General features: G+C 46.2%; 4 protein-coding genes across 8 annotated transcripts; 1 reads left to right on the top strand and 3 right to left on the bottom strand.

The window, feature by feature from the left end:
• Window positions 1-2395: 2395 nt before the first annotated feature.
• On the bottom strand, window positions 2396-6486 carry LOC125539163 (calmodulin-binding protein 60 A-like). Of its 3 annotated transcripts, none has more exons than XM_048702536.1 (7): window positions 6222-6486; window positions 6052-6127; window positions 5012-5064; window positions 4432-4913; window positions 3931-4091; window positions 3390-3593; window positions 2396-3285 (listed from the first exon to the last, which is right to left on the bottom strand). In XM_048702536.1, exons 1-7 carry the CDS (start codon window positions 6350-6352, stop codon window positions 2689-2691), a joined length of 1704 nt encoding a protein of 567 aa, XP_048558493.1. In that variant the 5' UTR covers window positions 6353-6486; the 3' UTR covers window positions 2396-2688. The 3 variants fall into 3 exon arrangements, with proteins under 3 accessions (XP_048558493.1, XP_048558492.1, XP_048558494.1); XM_048702535.1 differs by having other exon boundaries at window positions 4432-4916; XM_048702537.1 differs by lacking the exon at window positions 3390-3593 and having other exon boundaries at window positions 4432-4916.
• Window positions 6487-7755: 1269 nt separating this feature from the next.
• Window positions 7756-10467, bottom strand: LOC125539164 (mitotic-spindle organizing protein 1B-like). Of its 3 annotated transcripts, none has more exons than XM_048702539.1 (3): window positions 10156-10467; window positions 9455-9829; window positions 7756-8044 (listed from the first exon to the last, which is right to left on the bottom strand). In XM_048702539.1, exon 2 carries the CDS (start codon window positions 9746-9748, stop codon window positions 9464-9466), a length of 285 nt encoding a protein of 94 aa, XP_048558496.1. In that variant the 5' UTR covers window positions 9749-9829; window positions 10156-10467; the 3' UTR covers window positions 7756-8044; window positions 9455-9463. The 3 variants fall into 3 exon arrangements, with proteins under 3 accessions (XP_048558496.1, XP_048558497.1, XP_048558495.1); XM_048702540.1 differs by having other exon boundaries at window positions 7756-8047; XM_048702538.1 differs by lacking the exon at window positions 7756-8044 and having other exon boundaries at window positions 9185-9829; window positions 10156-10462.
• A 372-nt stretch (window positions 10468-10839) lies between these two features.
• LOC125539165 (pentatricopeptide repeat-containing protein At1g74850, chloroplastic-like) lies at window positions 10840-15917 on the bottom strand. The gene is made up of 5 exons (XM_048702541.1): window positions 14334-15917; window positions 13654-14069; window positions 12526-12840; window positions 12330-12437; window positions 10840-11777 (listed from the first exon to the last, which is right to left on the bottom strand). Exons 1-5 carry the CDS (start codon window positions 15762-15764, stop codon window positions 11438-11440), a joined length of 2610 nt encoding a protein of 869 aa, XP_048558498.1. The 5' UTR covers window positions 15765-15917; the 3' UTR covers window positions 10840-11437.
• Window positions 15918-15982: 65 nt separating this feature from the next.
• LOC125539166 (methyltransferase N6AMT1-like) lies at window positions 15983-18448 on the top strand. Its single transcript, XM_048702542.1, has 3 exons — window positions 15983-16130; window positions 16213-16378; window positions 17351-18448. Exons 2-3 carry the CDS (start codon window positions 16280-16282, stop codon window positions 18113-18115), a joined length of 864 nt encoding a protein of 287 aa, XP_048558499.1. The 5' UTR covers window positions 15983-16130; window positions 16213-16279; the 3' UTR covers window positions 18116-18448.
• The last annotated feature ends 912 nt before the right edge of the window (window positions 18449-19360 follow it).

Here is a 19360-nt window from a genome sequence, read left to right on the forward strand (position 1 = left end):
CGAACCGGGACTAAAGGGCCCATTTCTCAAACTCTACCCCCCCCCCCCCCCCCGATTCCGCACTCCCCCCCCCCCCCCCCCCCCCGCGTGTATCGCCATTTCAGTTTTGAAAAAAACAAAAGAAAATGACAAAAGATAAAAGATAAAATCCTTCGAGATGTAGTTATATTACTACATCTACTAGTTAGGAAAATTAGAAAACTTAAATTTGGACATGTTTTGCAAAAAAGTGTTATGAAAAAGTAAAACAGCTATAACATTTGCGTACGATGTCGGAAAAAAACGTATAATATATCAAAATGTTCAGCACGAAAATCCGCATCTGATTTTGACCGCCTACTGCGTGTTTGCAAATTTTTAGAATCCTCAAATTCTAAAAGGAAAAAATTATGCTCAAATTTTAGTTTTTTTGAATTTTAGTCAAACTACTTATTCAAGAAGTATTACTGTTACTAAATAATTATTCAAGAATATTAGTGTTACTTTATTTCAGTTTTTTTGAATTTTGGTCAAATCCGGTCAAACTATGGTCAAACTACTTATTTAAGAAATATTAGTGTTACTAAATAATCATTGTTTTTTAGAATAATAGTTTCAAACTCAAATAGTGAAATGTGTGATTTCATGCTCAAGCTAAACTCCTAAGGGTTAATAGGATTGACATCTTACTATTGTCAGGAAAACATCAAGTGCAGACTTGGAAACGAGGGGGACTAGGAAGTTAGATGATTTGGAATGATGAGGGGTGATTAGAGATTAGAGATTAAATTGAGCAGTGATGAGGGGTGGGTTATTAAAGATTAAATTGTAAAATAATTCAGAAATTTGAAAATGGGGGAAAATTAAAAAAATCATAAAATTACCTTTAGTGGTGTTACCAACCGGGACTAAAGGTGGAGTTCTAGTCAGCGGCCACGTGAAGGGCCTTTAGTCCCGGTTTGTATAAGAACCGGGACTAAAGGGGGGGGGGGGCTTTAGTACCGAGCCTTTAGTCCCGGTTCCAGAACCGGGACTAAAGGCCCTTTTGAACCGGGACAAATGGCCCATTTTCTACTAGTGGATCCTTGTGATCTTAGGTCCTTTGTGGATCAAGGTATCCATCAGTGTGGATGTAAGATAGCACTAACTATCCAAACCACGGTAAAAATCTTCACCGAACCTACCCGTGTTTGCATCTCCCTAATTCTACCTTGTTACTTACACTTGCATGTGTTTACTTTCTGCTGCCTATACTCTTGTAGACTTGCTTGTGTAGGGTGCTTCATAGATTATTAGAGAAGCCTAAAATCACCAAGGAAATTAAAATTTGGAAAAAGAGTCCCATTTTGTCTTAGTAGCCTATTCACCCCCCCCCCCTCCCTCCCCAAGATAGACTTGATCGATCCTACACTATCATGTGGTATCAGATTTTCAGGTCACTTGGTGCGATTTTTCGATTTTTTCAAAAAAAAATAGAAAAGGAGGATGACCCCCGGCCTCTGCATCTGGGAGATGCATACGGCCACTTTATTGATTATTCACGAGGATTTCAGTTTTTTCATAGGTTAAAGTGCATCTTGGATCAAGTTGAACAAGCCAAATAAATGGGATGGCCTCATTAGATTACTCAAGAACCCCAATCTTGCATCCAAGAAGCAAAAGACAATGACATCTCAAGCTCAAAACTACTCATATGGATGAAGATGGTGCTGCACTGGCTAAACTCATCGCAAGACCAAAGGGGAGGTGGGAGCGACTAGGGCAAAGCATGTCGGATCGGCGAGCTCATGGTTGACCTGGTTGGCAGAGATGATCTCCAACAAAGAGATTTCAGGTGCCAGTAGGGATGAAAGGAAGGAAGAAGGTTCAAGGATTCGTGGAAAATAGACTTGATCGGCGATGCCCTGATGTTTAGAACCAGGAAGAAACGTACACTCAACTACACGCACACTGCAAGCGAATGAACTTAGCTATCCTCCCTCTCCTCTTTCTACTTCGTCATGGAGGTACGAGAGCTAATCTCTTCCATGGGGTGTGTATGGTCCATTCATGGTGGAGTGGCAGGGCCATGGACTCGGGTGAGTACACTGAGTGCATGCAATCAGCCAGAAAATCACGTTACCGAGGAAGTATCATGTACGGCACGGGCACTTTTTTGTTTAAACATCTCGAAAATCATTTACTGCATGGTAAAAAGCCGAATTATACGTCACAATAGAAGTGCCCGTTGCTGTTTTGCAACTTCAGATCCAGCAAACATTTGGAGTCTGAATTTGGCAGCACAACGCAATTCTTTTGGTTCTGCACCTGTAGACTTCATTCATACTTGGGCATCATGCGCGCATGTAATGTCATACGACAAAAGATGTGCTAACGAAGTTACAGACCAACCTGACAAATACCAATAACACACCGATGATAGGCACCACCATTCATATTTACGGATTTATGTACTGTACAGAGCTTCATCTGATTATTTACAGGCGAACTCTTGCTGATAAAACGGCTCAAGACACCAGCAAAACAATCATCAGATTATTTACAGGTGTCACTCTCGCAGATAAAACGGCTTGAGAACACCAGCAAAACATGCGACCAAAAATAAAAGATCCAAAAGGTAACCAACCACTCATTTGTACATGCTTTCCTTTCGTCCACTTCTATATCTCACAATTTTTTAACTAATCAACCACAGGCAAATGGAAATCATCATTTCCCGGGTTTCTTCCTCTTCTGAGCGGCCATCCTCTTGGTGTAGAATATCCATCCTATAACATAGGACAATGTCCTCCATCCTCTATATGGCTTTGGCTTTGATATCGTCGCAATGAAGCCCTTCAGCGCAGCCCCAAGATCTTGTGTGTCAAAGGATACCGGGGGGTCTGGACCTGGACGGCAATAATAGTCCTCTTCGTTGAACGAGGCGTGACTGGTGCTCTCCTCAAAAACCAATGAATTCGAGAACTTGTCTAAAGCGAGTGATTCTTGAGGCTGTCCATGGCCACCAAGTGGGGGAAGCTCAGGCTGAAATCTATTTTCACTGCTCTCTACAACTCCCACCGCACAAGGATCCAAGGCACACAATGGTTCGACAGAGAAAATGTCGCCTGATGGTATGTCCAAGTGGCTTAAATCAAAATCATCAGCGGCAACTTGTGCAGGTAACTGGAAAAATTCGTTTTCACACAAAGATGAGGATCTCATATTGAGGAGCTGTGACGGATTCTCCAAAAGTGTTTCATTGTCGCAGGTCGAGACATTCTTCCAGTCTTCAAATGCTTGTTTAACAGCTGCATTTGCTTCAGCCTAGAAAGAACAAATGCTGTAAGACCAGATGGTCTACGTTGCAACTGGTAGAAGGGGAAACGAATTTGATCTAAAGAGCTTATACGACGAAGAAAAGTGAATACCTTCTCCTTTTCTGTCAGATCATCAACAGAAACAAACTTCTCAGATATTAACCCTCTCACTTCCCCTACAGCATTGAACACAACAGCAGTTTTGCTTGGGCTTTCTAGATAGTAAATATGCACCTTGTCACTGAGAATACATGTTGTTTTTGCATGCTCAATAGTAACCTCCCACATCTTAGTTGACATGCCAGTGCCCAATATCTGCACAATGTTAACATTAGAGTTGGTTAGGAAATCTACATATTTTCTGAGACACCACTATCATCTGCAACAACATGCCACACCTCATTTACACTACCATAGATAAAATGCAGTTGATCCATCCAAATGAGGAACTCCTACACATATATGCAGTTTGATGGTTCCAGTTTTTCTTAATTCAAAGATTTACAAAATAATGCTGTCAAACATGTTCGATATAAATATACATGTCAACCTTGGACAGAATGGACTAGTCATCAACAGCTTGTATAAACTCTACAAAGAATATAAAATACATAAGCAAATTCTGTAAACCTTGCAAAAGGGTGCATAGTACCTTCCGGAGCCTAGGAGCATCAAGATGCAATAAAGTGAGAAAATCTTTGACTGTAACTATCTTCTCCTTATTCAAACGCTTGTGAAAAGCTCCTTCCTTGCCAATCTTCTCCAGTCTCCAAACCTCATCTTCAAGAACTGGTGGGTGATGCTTCTTGTACACTGGGAAAGGGGAACAAAATATAACAAGTGAGGCATTTAAATTTGCCCAATTTGGTAGCATTTGAGACAATGATGCAATGACATAGGTCAATCATTAGCAGTAAGAGTAAGCTAAGTTGGTCAAAATCCTTGCATTGAGAAAGCAAATTTTTATTACGTGACTATGACTATCAAGGGCACTGTGTTCTAACAAATCTAGATTGCAGCAAGGAATTCATGTGCTTATATTTCTATGTGCAGTTGTCAATTTTAAGGACGCTGTGCCAAAATGATGAAACTTATCAAATGTGCAGGAAGGGGTGCAAGAAACAAATAACAATTGAAAGCAGCATCAACTCACATTCTCCACGATGATCCTTTACCACAAATGATTCAGTTTTTGCTTCCCGTACTCTTACGCCATTATAACAACCATCCTCAGTTCTTGCACCTAACCTGAACTTTCGGCTGCGTGTCCAGCTGGAGTTATCTGTGAATGCTACATCTCCCACTGTACCAATGCCTTTATCAAGGCCAACAAACACGTCTCCAGAAAGCAAGGGCCGTTTACCTTGTCTTTCTTTAACGATGTTATTATTGAACTCCTGAGCTGTCCAGTCATTGCCTTCTCCGTCCTCAAAGTCACCCTCTAGAACTACTATTTCAACCTTCAACAGGGACTCCGTACCCATCACTACAACTTCTCTGGTCAAAGTGTCGACTAGAGCAATACTTAAGGTACCCTCGCCTTCAACCTTGGAGCCAGTGAAAATTGGAAGAGAAAGCCTAGTCGTGAATTGGAGCTGCAGATTTTTCGATGTAGATGGAACAGTGTACGTGGGACTTCTAATGAAAAATGAACAAAAAAACAAGGTGGTTAGATGAAGCTGCATCAGTTTACGAACTTCAAAAATTGTCAAAGAAGTGTTCATATACCGTACCTTGTCATCATAGCGGCATGATTTGCGAGGGCCAACTCAATTTCTTCTTTAACCTAAAAATTTGACTCGAATTAAGCATCAAGATCACCACTGAATAACTTAAAACAAAAACATGGCTGAAAACAGCACTGACTAGGTCAAGCTTTATGATGCAAGCAACAGCCTTGACTGAAAATATTTAATATTATCTTTTGAAAATGAATGAGAAAATGTCCATTGGAATGAATGCTTCGTTGCTAGTTTCGCAGGGTTTCAATGGTTCTGAATGTAGAACAATACAATGGTAGAAAAACTAATTCAATACAGTGGCTTCCAAAAATTGTGATTGAGATCTACTCTTGAACAAGAACCCCTTTTCCTAAAGTAATTAATACCTACAAGGTCATTGTGATCTCTTAGTAAAGATTTGTGAGTTACTAATAATTCCTTACTCTTCAAAACTAACACAAATACAGGACCAATACAAGATGGACTCCTGACAGCAGCAATGTTGATCAACAATTTAAGTAAGCTAAGTTTAATTCAGAAACCATGTCACCCAGCACATCATAATCGTAAGCCTAATGGAATGAATAGAAGATGCAGATTATAAAATTTTCTGGCACGGTTGAAGGAAATTGGGGGGGACAGCTTGCATAGACTCCTCACTACTCTGCAGATGAATGGCTGCAATGAAGAGCGTTGTCAAAAGTGCGATTTCAGATCTACTCAATACGAACCACCTGTTCCTAAATCAATACCTAAAGGTTCGTTGTAACCTCACGGTCCAAATTTGTGGGTCTGCGGAGTTTCTGATTCTACATATTCAAGACTAAACTAAGCGATGTAGAAAATGGATTCCTGACAGTTATACTGATCACCAATTGAAAAAAAAAAAACTAAGGTTAATTCAGATACCTAGGCCCAAGGAAATGAAAAGAAAGGAGACGCGGATTAGACGGAGCACAGCCTGCGAATTCGTCGTGATACGGCTGAAGGAAACGAGGATTGGGGACGGGGAAAACACGGGAACGAGGTGCACGAGACGGACGGTGGCTCACCACTCTCCGGATGAGGGGCTCGATCGACGAGAAGAGCTTCTCGATGCTGCTCTTCCGCATCACCTCCGTGATGACCCTGCAAACGAATCCAATCCAATCCAATCAGAGAAACCGAGGTGGAGATTCCGATCGAGGCCGCCAGGAAAGGGGAAGGGGGACGGGATGCTTACTCGCGGAGGGCGGGGACCCGCTGCCGCTTGGGGTCGGCGGGGGAGGAGCTCCCGCCGGACTCGGCCGGGCCTCCGCCGCAGCCCCCCCACCGCGGCCGCTCGCGCTCCTCCGGCTGCCGCTTCTGCGACATCTGATCTCCGATCGCCGCCGCCGGTCGCAACCTAACCCTGCGCCGCGCCGCCCGCACGGGAACTGGTTCGGTCAGATGGCCACGGTGCACGGACGGGACGGACGGTGGGTTTGGTTCGGTTGGAGCCGCATAGGAAATGGCCTCAAATTGCGGGGTGACTCGGCCCACAGGGCCGGAAAAGGCAGGCTACAGACAGACCGACCCGGCCTACCCTACCCTGCCGGCCCGAAGCGCATATTCGGCGTCGGATCCTTTTCTTCCGGCTCGGCCACTTGTCCCGTCCGTCCGATCGACCGAGACATGGGCACTGTTTGGCAAATTCCGGTGCCAAACATGAGGCAACTCATACACTTCTCTCCCTCAAAAAAAAAAAAAAACTCATACACTTGTCCAGCACACACAGTACTTTTCTATGTTTTGAGTTGACACAGTACTTTTTGAGGGTGGCACATACAGCACTTGGCAAAACGGGAAAAGGCGCATACGGCAATAGCAGACATGTTTGGTTGCATTCCACACTTGGCAACGCTTGTTGCGTCCATGCCACAGTTTGTGGTGGCTTAATTGGTCGCCGCACTTATGACAAAAGGCGATCTAGCGACCGAGTCTTTGATAAGATGGGGTAAGCAACTAAGAAGACGTGGCTACGACAAAACACTTGTACACTGGCTTACCCGCGCGCCTAACACTCGGTTAAGGCCGCGCTTGGGATGGTTGTGGTTTAATAAGGAGGTGTTTAATTTAAAGTTGTATATCGGACCGGCCACTGAGGAAATTCCGATCGGAAATGAAACGACGGGACAAGATGTGTGTTTCTTACGAGGGTGTTTAAAAGGAAAACGATAATCCAAACAGGCTCAAGTGTGGCTACAAACCAAACATTTGTCCGTAGCCCTGATTAGGAGATGTGGCGCGTCACAGGTTTGTCCAATGTCCAATTATCAACCTGATAGGGTTGAAGTTTGTCTAATAACCAATTATATCAACCTAACAGGATTTTTATTTCTCTTCTTCTGATAATAATAATAATAATGGATAATATATAAGTGCATCGCTGAGATGCAGAGTACACCGTTGCAGGTACGGGTGCCCCTGCATGAACTAAGCAGCAGTAGAAAGAGTTTCCTCCATGTGCATGACAAGATGGCGCTAGTGTCATCAGTACATATCATGTCTGAAGACGAGTGAAGAAAACCGACAGCAATTGCTGAAGACGAGTGAAGAAAACCAAATTTGTATCGTGGATTCTCAGCCTCAGCAAGAGATGTCATCATTTTTCATAGCTTTTTGACTGTTATCCCGAATACGAGAGCTCGATTCATGGCCACCAGGCCATGACGTGTTCCTTTCAGATAAGCATGACACCATCGTCAACGAGAGGATAATCGACAGAACACCAGATGTCCAGCTGATGCATACAGCGATGGGAATATAAGAAGACTATGAATGAAGGGGCAGTGGCAGTGGCCATCATGATTACTACAGTAGTGTCCAAGTCAAGCAAAGAAAGATGCCAATTTACAGGAACTCAATAAGCGACAACTTTTTCTGGTGGAAACAACATCACAAGTGCATCGCAGAGCAAGATTTGCTTCCTCCTGACCAAAGCTAATCCGTCTCTTCCAGCAAGCCAAGTATCAGATTTGGTCCGACTTCAAATCAAGAACTTCAGTTGCGTCCAGTTTTCGGTACCTGCTGAATGAATGAAGGTGATGTTTAGAATGTTGTGAAGAGAAACAGGTGGTACCTCTAGTGGTTGCACACTGATTGAAATTTCGGACATGGGAGAATTTTTCTTAGCATAATAAAGTTTGGTTGCATCATGGTTGTATGCTTCAAATCACCTTGGGAGATATCAACTTCTAAACTATATACTAGTACATTTTTTTGTTCTTGAAAATACAACTTAATTGGATACAAGGCTACTGCTTGACTATTAGATTTATACAACATCAGGAAACAAGATGAAAAATACGATGGGCAGGCCAACTTGAATACACCACCAGTGAGAAGCATGTGTTGGATTTGTAAAGCATTTCCTCCTTAAATCCCAGAGTGATAGAGAAAACAATAACTTACTAAAGGGTGAAGTCGAATGATGTCCTTGAATATGATGTATCCAGCAGTTGTTGGAACATCCGTACATGTACCTCAACCAAACCAATGACAGAGAAGAGCTACTAATTAGGATGCCTCTAGTCTAGAACAAAGAACATTGACATAACAACCACTCTGCTCATGAGCACGCTCCCTTGTAGTTAAAATGTCGAACTCACAATTCTACGATGGGCAGGCCAGCCCGCATACACTATTTGGGAGGAGCATAGGCAGACTTTGTAGAGTATTCAAAATCTCACAATAATGATGCAACCAAACCTTACAACCATTGGTGAGGAGCATAGGCAGGCTAACTGTGTAAAGTATTTCCATTTGCTTCCACCTTTGTTCAAGGACAATGAGCTAACTTGGTGATCATTTTACTACTGTATAAACATTAGTGATAAAGAAAATAATAACACAATGAAAGGTGAGTTCAAATACTCAGTCCTTGAATATGATGAATCTAGCAATGATTGAAACATGTGTGTATACACCTCAGCCAAACGAATGATAAAGAATAGCTACTAATTGGGATGCCTCCAAAACAAGGAACATTGACATAACAACAATTCTACTCATGGGAATGATTCCAGTCACTTAAACGTGGAATTCATATTTATACAGGTGACCCAAATAAGTAGACCGTATTTCAAATTCGTCTCTGCAATCTTGCATTGGTGTCATAACGATATGGATAACTCCAACGAATCAATCCATGTGCAAGAATGTGGATAACAGAATTTGACACAGACTCCATTGCATTATCAATCTTGAGGATACAAACCAGGAAGCAATTTCAGCCAACAGAAGAGAAAATCATTTGCTAGAGCGTGACAGAGTTTGACACAGACCCCCCTTGCATTACCAATCTCGATTCTCGAGAATACAAATCAGGAACCAGTTTCAGCATACAGCATGGAAGGCCTATGTGCACACACACAACGCCATCAAGTGACAAGCGGTGTCATCTGGGAGGAAAAAGAAGGAGTCGAGGGCACGAACCCTAGTAGCCTAGAGCTGGCGAAAGCCGGAGGGGAACAACGAGGGGGTGGCCGGGGCCGCTGTGGTGTTGGAGGCGGGTGCGGTGGCGGCGGCAGACGGCGGAGCGGCGGAGGAGAGCTCGCGGACGAGGGCGGCGAGGGCCTCCGGGTTGGCGCCGCGGTCGCAGAGCGCCATGAGCAGCGAGAGGGTGTGGCGGTCGAGGCCGGTGTCCAGGATCTGGGACATCTGGAACGCCAGCTCCAGCGACTCCTTGGCCTGCCTCGCGGCACCCCCCGCCGACTCCTCCATTCCCATCTCACGGGGGCGCGGTCGCCGTCGGCTTCCCCTTCCGCTCTCCGGTAGCCGGATCTAGGAATTTAAAACAGGGTGGTCTACCTACAAAAAAAATCAACAACAAATATGACATGTGACCGTTCTAATTATTTACCAATAGCAGGCAGATATAAATCGATATGGTTTTGCAAACACACCAAAATTCCCAACTAAGTCTCAGTTTTGCATAAAAGAAGCCTACATAGTAGTACATATACCAATTCTTGAACAATTCTACAAGAAAAAAAAATTCTACAACTACATACCAATTCCTAAACAATTCTACGAGAAAAAAATTACATTCTAATCTATCGGTCCCTGCATTAGTACCAATCATAACCGAACAACAGAAACTGGGAAAATTGGGGAATGTTGATAGGTACCCGTACCTGTGCACTGCGTTTAGTCGTGGGACGGTGGGAGGGCTGGCCGGTAGCTGGTGGCTGCTGATGTAGTGCAGGGCGGGGTGCACGCCTGCACAAGGCCGACCGCCGCGGACAGGACTGGGCGGCTGGGATGCGGTGGAGTGCGCGGGCGCGGCAGTGGCGGGGGCACGGAGACAAGGGGGACTCGGCGACGGCGAGTGGTCGGCGAGGCACGACCCCGGAGGCGGCTGGCGGCGAGTTCAGATCGGGGGAGCCGGAGAGGGAAGCAGAGTGGACCCAACAGGGGTGGGGACGGGGCGCCGGGATATAGGCAGCCTGCTGGGCTTATTTTTTTCGTCTAGCCCATCTCCTCCTCCGCAGCCCACTATGTACGTCCGCCCTGGGAAGCAAAGCCCCATCTCAGCCAGGAAATTTACCTCAAAAAACAAAAAAATCTCAGCGACGAAATCGCAAGGATGGCCCCACATGCCAGTGACACACACCTAATTTTTAGTTGGCGTGACACATTCACACAATCTTCATCGTTTTAACTCGCACGTGATCCTCAAAAAAAATTCACATGTGACGTACCTTCAAAAGAAAAACTCACATGTGACATAACATCACTGCTAAATACTCCATCATTCTCACTCAACCTTCCTTTACATGTAATCCACAGACAGAATACAAGAATTTGAGCTAGGTGCATTGCAAAAACAAAAGGATTTACCAAAATTGTCTAAATAAATGTGTATTACAAGATGTTTAAACTTTTAAACACCAGCACTCCAGCAGCTTACATACAACAGTTATCATGCAGTTCTACAAAACTCCTAGCGTCTACTCTGCCAGAAATGCTTCGCTGAGACTCACCAGAAATGTTTTACAGTGTGGCATCGTTGCCCAGGTGAAACCAAAAACAAGTTCATGCTTGCTGTATCGAAAGCACGGGATGTCGATATAGAGAAAGCGAGCCAACTATTACTAGAAACAAACATGCATAATCTGGTCCTACCTACGGAGCGCTAAATCCTGAGATGAACCTGAAGTCCACTACTGTCCAAGGTGTCAGGAGCTCTTGCACGTACAGCGGTTCTGGGCAAGATGCGTGAAATTCTCAGCAGCAGCACCCACCGGGTATAATTGAAGCAAGCAAGCCGCTGCAAAGGGATGGTATCTATCGTCATTCTTGCCGCACAGGCGTGAAGAGCTGAACAGACTGGATGCCCAAACCCCAAAACTGCTATCCTGCACCTCATCTTCCCCTGGCTCACAACCAGATAATACCGTATCCGCAACCCGGGGCTCACAGCGCGAGGAGTTCCGACTCCTTTTCTTCTTCTACCAACGATTCAGCGGTGGAATGGGCCGAGCCGTTCTCAACCTGGGGCTCCCGGGTGTATACCTTCGAGCCAGGCGACGGCAGGCGGGAGTCAGTCATGTGGACAAAGCCGGGGATGGCCGCTCCGTTCGAGGAATCTATGGCCGCCTGCAGCTTTTTCAGCTGGGACTTCAGGCATATGACTCGCCCCTTGTTCCATTTTGGGTAATGGAACGATGCAGACAGCGTGTCGTTGAGAAAGGAGTACACAACTTTTGAGATCGGCAGTCCTCTTGTGACCGTGCTTTTCTCCATTTCCCCCCTCCTGGTAGTAAAAAAACTGTCAGGCCAAAGTAGGACAAGAGAAAAATATTGTTACAAAAGGTTAATTATTTCTATGAAAATCCAACCATGGGCATGACGATCTATAACGATATTGAATGATTCCTACTACAAAGGAACTTTGCTCTGCGGAAATGATGTACTCCCTCCGTCCCATAATGTAAGATGTATTTTGACACTACTGAAGCAGCTTAAAATGTATTGAAGCAGCGCGTCATTTTGAGATTGGAGGGAGTAGTTAAAATCTATTGAAGCAACTCAAAATCAACTTCTATTTTTTGCGAACTTTTTCATCTGGAAATGATATATATCTATGTTACTTTTATTTCTGCAGCCCTTCATTCAAGTAGAACTACCACTGCATTGCTTCCCGGGAAAATGACAGGAGCATTGCCAATTCTATGAAGAAAGCATGGTCACATCAGCTTAAGATATACTTCCTTTTTGTGAGCACATCGATCAAAATAAACCAATTCCAGAGCAGAAACAGAACACGATAATAGGAAAGGAACATTGACTTAGGCAGAAAGCTTACAATACAACAACAGAGGCCAGTTGGGGAAGGTCTTTCTCTCTTTTTAGTCTGTCATAAAGTTTATTGAGCCATACTGACACAGCCACTAATGCCCCACCAACTGACATCCTGAAATGTAAACAAACCTAGTAAAGGCTGATGACAAATATAAAACTGGACCAGTAAATGAAAAAACAGCAATTAGAAATCACATTACCTATGTACATCTAGAGACCAGACCAGCTTGGTGTCACGGGATAATTCAGGGAAGAGCCCATAACTTACTGCATGCTCTAGAACCCTTGCAGCCCGAGCTTTTTGGCCGAACCACCAAAGCGCATCAAGGAGAGCATTAAAAAATCGTAAACTGTAGTCACATCCTTCCAAGTTACTGCTGTCAAGGACGTATTCAACCATTTGCCAATTAGAGCTATCATCATACTCCCCTTTTATCATAGAAGCAATCACTTGATGTGTATTACTAGCACGGTTTTTTTTCATTTCTTCCAGCAAATCATAAGCATCAGCCCACCTGAAATCACAAATCGATCACATTGCAATAATATCACATTAGAAGCATTTGTTAAAACTGTAGGCTGCAAAAAAAAAGAGAAAAATCTCAGGGCACTTCTGGATATAGATTATGTCGATGTAAGTTGCAACAAACACAATTATGCCTGCATCCAATCATTTTACTTCTGGCTATGTATATGCCAATGTTGCCTGTATGATGCAGGTCAAATCTAGATCAGTAGACCCAAACAATTTAAGCATGATAAATACCAGAAATAGAACACAAGAAAAAGGGGCAGAAATTCCAGCCCAAATCATTATGGAAACTCAAGTGCATGATCACATAATAATTGTGGAGTCAAACCCATCAAAGACCATGGTTAATACTTTAAAGGACTATACAGCTTCTGAAAATGTAAGTAGGACTGTAAAAAATCCAAGCAACAAATATCCTAGTACAGAATGACATGCATATGCCATATCATATTAACTGAAAGAACATAGGAGCAGCATACCGGTCATTTGAATTTATGTTTTGATTAGCAATCTTCAAAAAAAAGGCTGGCAACTCTAACTGAACGTCTAGAGTTTGTAGATCTTCTTGTCCTATTGCCCAGTGAGCCAGTCCGCTTGCTTAGAGGCATAGGTTGATGGTCAGCTTTGTGATTTATCTAACTGAAGATCCAAAGTTTGTACATCTTTTAACAGAAATAGTAAAACATAATTGGCACAGATTTCATCTCAATGCTTGCATATGATCAGTCAGCAATGTTAAGTTGGAGTGCAGAAGTTTGACAGATTATAAAGGCGAATAGTTCTGTTTGACCAATACCTGTCGTTCCTTGCATATAGTGACAACATCATGCAATAAGCAATAATGCTAGGCATAGTCATGTTGGATCTGATCTCTTCAAACTGCTCTTTGCTCTCATCTATAACACCCGCTATGCAGTAGGCATTGAGTACTCCCTCAAGGGAGCGTTCATCAGGGTTAAACCTAGACTTGCGCATCTCCATGTATGCCTTCACTGCATCATCCAACTGTGAACCCTGGCAGTATGCTTCGATGAGGGCATCATACGAATCTTTGCTTTTCTGAATGCCAGCACTGTTGGTCATCCGAGAAAAGACGGACTCAGCCTCCCGGAAGAGCCCGCCCTTGGCAAACACATTTGCAAGAGAATTATAGGTCTCTATGGTTGGCAAGCTACCGATTTCAGTCATCATGTTGAATGCAACATAGGCCTCCTGGATAGAGGATCAATGAAATATTAGATTTGCATCACAAAAGGGTTATCTTAAGAGTGACTCATACTCCCTCCGTTCCTAAATATAAGTCTTCGTAGAGATTCCACTATGGACTACATACGGAGCAAAATGAGTGAATCTACACTTTAAAATATGTCTATATACATCCGTATGTAGTTTGTAGTGGAATCTCTAAAAAGACTTGTACTGTATTTAGGAACGGAGGGAGTATATTATAAAGCAGTATTTGGTTCGTAGGCTGACCTCATACATAGCTGCATGACCAAGGGCTTCAATTAGGCCAGTGTAGGCCTTTGCAGTAGGCACCATTCCTTCTTTGGTTATGTAGTCAAGAACTTCTCTTGCATCCTCATGGAGACCACCCTGACCACACGCAGCCAAGACACCTTCACAGGTCTCCATGTCAGGTTCTATCCCTGTGCGAAGCATATCGTGAAAGAGCTCCACCACCTCCTTGAAAAACCCGCCATCGCCGAATACATTGAAGAGCACATTGTAGGTGGCCGTGTCTGGAGGTACAGCCGTTCTCATCTCACGGAAGAGCTCACGCACGCCATCAAACCTCCCCTGTTTTCCATACTGATCGAGCAGGACACGGTATGTCGCAGCCGTGGGCGCACAGCCATCAGCCTGCATCTGCCGTAGCACGGCCACAGCTTCAGCGGTGGCACCAATCCGGGTGTGAGCCTCCATGAGCCCGAGATACGCGGAGGGGTCCGGTGTGTGCCCTGTGTCGGCCATCTCACGGAACAGCTCGGCGACACGGGAGAGGTCACAGGCATTGGCAAAGGCATCCACAATGTAACGGTAGGACGCGGTGTCCGGCATAATGCCAGCCTCGAGCATGGTGCGCAGCAGCATCTCGGACTGGTCGCTGAGGGAGCGCACGGCGGCGGCGGCGAGGAGCGTGTTGTAGGTGGTGAGGTCGGGGCGCACGGCCGGGGAGGGGTCGTGGCGCATCTCGGCGAAGAGGCCGAGGAGCATGTCGAAGGGGACGGGCGGGTCAGCGGCGCGGGCGCAGGCGGCGAGCACGGTGTTGTAGGTGGCGGCGGTGGGGGCCACGCCCTGGGCCTTCATCTGGTCGAGCAGGGCGCGGGCGTCCTCGTGGAGCGCGTTGCGGGCGTAGGCGGCGATGAGGGAGGTGTAGGAGAGCGCGGTGCGGGCGTCGGCGGGGAGGTCCTGGAAGACCTCGAGGCACTTGTCGAGGAGGGCGGGGCCCTGGCGGCCGAGCACGCCGATGACGATGGCGTGGATGTGCTCGTCGGGGCGGCACCAGGACTGGCGCTGCATGTACTTGAAGAGGCGCACGGAGCGCTGCCAGTCGCCGCGGCGGGAGAACTCGCGGTACACCGCCGCGAAGTCCTGCAGCGTGAGCCGGTGCTTGGCCGTCTCGAGGCAGCGCGCGATGGAGCCCCGCGGCGCCAGGTTGCTCAGCCGGTCGATCAGCGAGTCCACCTCGTACGAGTACCTGCCCCGCTCCCCCGCCCCCGCCGGCGGGGCCGCCTCCTCCTTGGGCGTGGTCGTCAGCTGGCCCCGCGCCCGCGCCAGCACCGCCAGCCTGCCCCCGCCGCGGCTCCTGGGGCGGCACCAGCTCCTGGCGGCGGCTGGGCGGAGCGGGTGGTCGCAGTGGTAGGACGAGGAGGAGGCGACGGTGGTGGTGGAGACGAGCGCCATGCTTGGAGCATGCGGCGGCGGCGGCGGCCGGCGAGGGGGAGTGGGGGTTTTGGATTTCACCACTGGGGAGAGATTTTTCCGCTCGCTGCCGAAGTGGATAGACTCCACTCAGCTTGGGACTCGGGAGGAGGAAGAGAGTCCGACCCGTAACAGGCTAAGCCTAACCCGTTCCGTTCCCCACGAGGCCTGGACCAGAAGTCCAGAACAGAAATCCAAAACAGCAGCATGGCGGCCGCCCCCCTCCCTCCCCCGCCCAACGCCGCCGCCCTCCCGCACTAGACTCCGCCGCCGCCGCCGCCCCACGCTAGATCCGCGCCGTCCTCCCACCGCTGCGCCCTCCGGCCCTAGCGCTGCTCCTCCGGGCAGGTTCGGTTCCCCCCACCCCCTATTGCGTTTCGGAGGTTTCCAGATACGTTTCTGATCGCGCGATTCCGTGCTCGCGCTGCAGGGGCCGGCGGTCTTGATCCTGCCGCGGGGGCGTCCTCCTCGTCTGTTGCGGGTCTGGTTGGTGCTCCATGTCGGCGGGCGACGGCGCGGCGGTGTCGGCCGTGGAGGGGAAGCTCGCGGAGCTCTCCGCCAGCTGCGACCTCAGGACCCTCCCCAAGAGGGGCAAGGTCAGCCCGCTCTCCCCACCCTCCCGCCTTGCTTTATTTGCCTTAGATGATTAGATCAGGACATCCTCTTCTCGATCGATGGATACTGAGTAATCCCGTAGGCGGCCGTCCAACCGTCGATCACATCAAACCCCGTGAGCTTGAATGCGGTTTCAGAATCATCTGCGGGTTCCTCTTTAAGAATACGAGGAGATTGGATGGTACTTCCGTCCTGTCTTGTGCTGTGGAATCTGGTTTGCTCTAGGAATATTTGTTAAATCCAGCAAGCCCTTTTTGCTGCTATGGCTAAAAAAAGATAATGTTAGATAACAAGTGGGTTTTGTTCTAGTACTCCTCAAAAGCACATCAGATAGTTTGCCTTGTTGTGATAGCCTACCTAAGTCCAGCTGCAACTGTTTCTTCACAACATCACACTTATCTTATCTGTACCCTTACCATAGCTGACCCTGATACTGACCCCATTGCCAATGAGTTGTACTGGAACTATCAAATGTTTCTCTTCTTGGTTTTCAGTCTACTTCGTTCCTTGTTCGTGTAGTGTCACCTATGTCTTATCCTGTTTGCTTCCCCTCTCATCAATCTGGACTTGCCAATGAAATTTCTCTAGCAAATTTATTTATTGTGCCATAGTGGAGGGATGTGTGGATTTATCGCAGGGGAACAAATATTGTCCTGAAGATATTCGAAATATGAGTTGTTAATTTTGGATGAGCATGGGTTATTATGATAGAGTGAACATGAAGTACATCCCAAGGCGGCTCTTCAGTTTAAGGCAATAAAATATATTTCTTGATAAATAGGCCTTAAAGTAAGGCATCCCTCTACAAAAGATGTATTTTGTACTTTTTCTGTCATAGAGTTCTCCCCATTCTTCTAATTTTGAAAAGATTTTAAATTAAAGTACATACCAATATTTCTTTCAGATAATGTGTTGGCTAGGAGTATTTGATGCTAATTTTGCTTTTTTTTCAGTCTGCATCAGCAAGGACATTGAACACTGCCCAGATTCAGCTTGTCGCAGGCCATCCGGAAGTTTATGAACCATGTGATGATTCCTTTGCCCTTGTTGATGCGCTGCTCTCTGACAAAGCTCAACTTCTGACGCTACAGCCGAGTTTATGCATGGAAGTAGGATGTGGCAGTGGCTATGTCATCACTTCTCTAGCCATCATGCTCAGGCAATTAGGCTCTGGAACCCAGTACCTAGCAACAGACATCAACCAACATGCCGTGGAGACAACTCAAGCAACACTTGAAGCCCATGGTGTTCATGCAGATGTTATTGCTACTGATATCGTGTCAGGACTTGAGAAACGTCTGGCTGGCATGGTTGATGTGGTTGTTGTGAACCCTCCTTATGTGCCAACACCAGAGGAAGAAATCGGGATGAAGGGCATTGCTTCATCTTGGGCTGGAGGGTTGAATGGGCGCCAAGTGATCGATCGGATTCTCCCTGCGGTGCGTGAGCTGCTGTCAGAAAAAGGGTGTCTCTACATGATTGCCCTTGAAGATAATGATCCTTTGGGCATATGCCATTTGATGAACGAGAAGGGGTTCGCGTCACGTGTTCTGTTGAAGAGGTGTACTGACGAGGAGAGCCTTTATGTTCTTAAGTTCTGGCAAGATGCTGCTGCTGGCGCAAATGCTTCTCAGTCCGGTAGATCTCCACGTGCCGAGTCGTGGCTTTCACAGTTGCCTTTCAAATCCTTTTGGCATAAGAACGCTGGCAGTTCTTGACCTCATCAGTTTGGACCCTCCTATCATGAAATATATCAAAGCAAGGAAACCTTTGCGAAATTTGGCGGTAATGTGTAAAAGTGTCTGAATGAGGTGTTACTGTGGAGTTCAGACCTGCCTGTCCTCTGAGAACACAAACCAGACTGACATGGTGAACTTAGCTATATGATCCAATGAGCAACCCAACCTATCGTAGTTGAAACATACCATACTTTCTCTTGTCGGTAAAACAGCTGTCTTATTATGTTGGCACCATGCGTGTTAGTGTGTATATGTGCTATGATGAATGAATCTGTTGCCTTCGTGAATGTGTCATATGCTGTTAAATTGCGACTTTGTCTTGCAGAGAGAAGTTCAGCGCAACTTCTGGATCTGTGCAATGTTAGCTACGTTCAAAAAAATTTGATGTCTGTTTAGCAGTATGATGGTATGCTTGCTCCTATATACCCAGGAAGATGCATCTGGGTTTGTTCTCTGGTCGCGTCATTTGTTTTGATAGATATGTTTGAGGTAATTGGTGGTGAATTTTATGAGCTTGGATCGGATGCACTGTCGTGTCTACATGCAGCTTCGAACAGATGTAGTGGACTTGGAGGAGTTAAATCTGCCATGAGCTTTCCTCTTGCGAGTGAGTACACTACTAATTTTTGAACAGATCATATTTACTAAACCTGATCGATCACAGAAACTTCAGCAAGGAGTAAATGTCTAGAGTTACAACAAAATGGTTGTTCAAGAAGATTTATTTTCTTCCATAGCCGGTAGAAAACAAAACAAATTATGCAAGAGATCAAGTTAATTTTAGCAGAGTTGGATCCTCTCTTGTTTATAATATAATATAATACGAAAAGTCTAACGCCCACACGTGTGGGCGTTCCCCAACTCGTCCACATGCCTGGATCGTCGTCCAGTGCCTTTTGCACGAATCTTGGCACGAAAAAGGTTGATTTTTTGTGCCACGTAGGATGGGGCTGGTGTGTGGGCGTTGGAAAGTTTGCCCACACGCCCGCACCACGCTGTTTGCCATCTGCGTTGTGTGGGCGAACTAGTTTCTGCCCACACAGCCACCATCTAGGTCATGCGCGTGTGGGCGAACTGTTTTTTGCCCACACGACACTCCTATGTTGTGGACGGCAACTGCAGTTACGCGAATGTGGCAACTCGGTACACACACGGCAACTGTGATTCTCTGCTACACGGCAACTGCAGTTACGCGAACGTGGCAACTCGGTACACACACATGGC

The sequence above is a fragment of the Triticum urartu genome, chromosome 2 (assembly GCF_003073215.2).
Source record: "Triticum urartu cultivar G1812 chromosome 2, Tu2.1, whole genome shotgun sequence".
NCBI lineage: Eukaryota > Viridiplantae > Streptophyta > Magnoliopsida > Poales > Poaceae > Triticum > Triticum urartu.

Bases quoted from the DNA above. Each gene is read 5' to 3' on its own strand.
- LOC125539166 (XM_048702542.1), top strand. From the start codon at position 16,280: ATGTCGGCGGGCGACGGCGCGGCGGTGTCGGCCGTGGAGGGGAAGCTC. The intron at 16,379-17,350 runs GTCAGCCCGCTC...CTTTTTTTTCAG, and splicing joins CCCTCCCCAAGAGGGGCAAG to TCTGCATCAGCAAGGACATT.
- LOC125539164 (XM_048702539.1), bottom strand. From the start codon at position 9,748: ATGGGAATGGAGGAGTCGGCGGGGGGTGCCGCGAGGCAGGCCAAGGAG.
- LOC125539165 (XM_048702541.1), bottom strand. From the start codon at position 15,764: ATGGCGCTCGTCTCCACCACCACCGTCGCCTCCTCCTCGTCCTACCAC. The intron at 14,070-14,333 runs GTCAGCCTACGA...TCCTCTATCCAG, and splicing joins GTCATGCAGCTATGTATGAG to GAGGCCTATGTTGCATTCAA. The intron at 12,841-13,653 runs GTATTGGTCAAA...TTGTGATTTCAG, and splicing joins CTATATGCAAGGAACGACAG to GTGGGCTGATGCTTATGATT.
- LOC125539163 (XM_048702535.1), bottom strand. From the start codon at position 6,352: ATGTCGCAGAAGCGGCAGCCGGAGGAGCGCGAGCGGCCGCGGTGGGGG. The intron at 5,065-6,051 runs GTGAGCCACCGT...TCAAATTTTTAG, and splicing joins AGCCCCTCATCCGGAGAGTG to GTTAAAGAAGAAATTGAGTT. The intron at 4,092-4,431 runs GTGAGTTGATGC...CCCCTTTCCCAG, and splicing joins AAAGGATCATCGTGGAGAAT to TGTACAAGAAGCATCACCCA.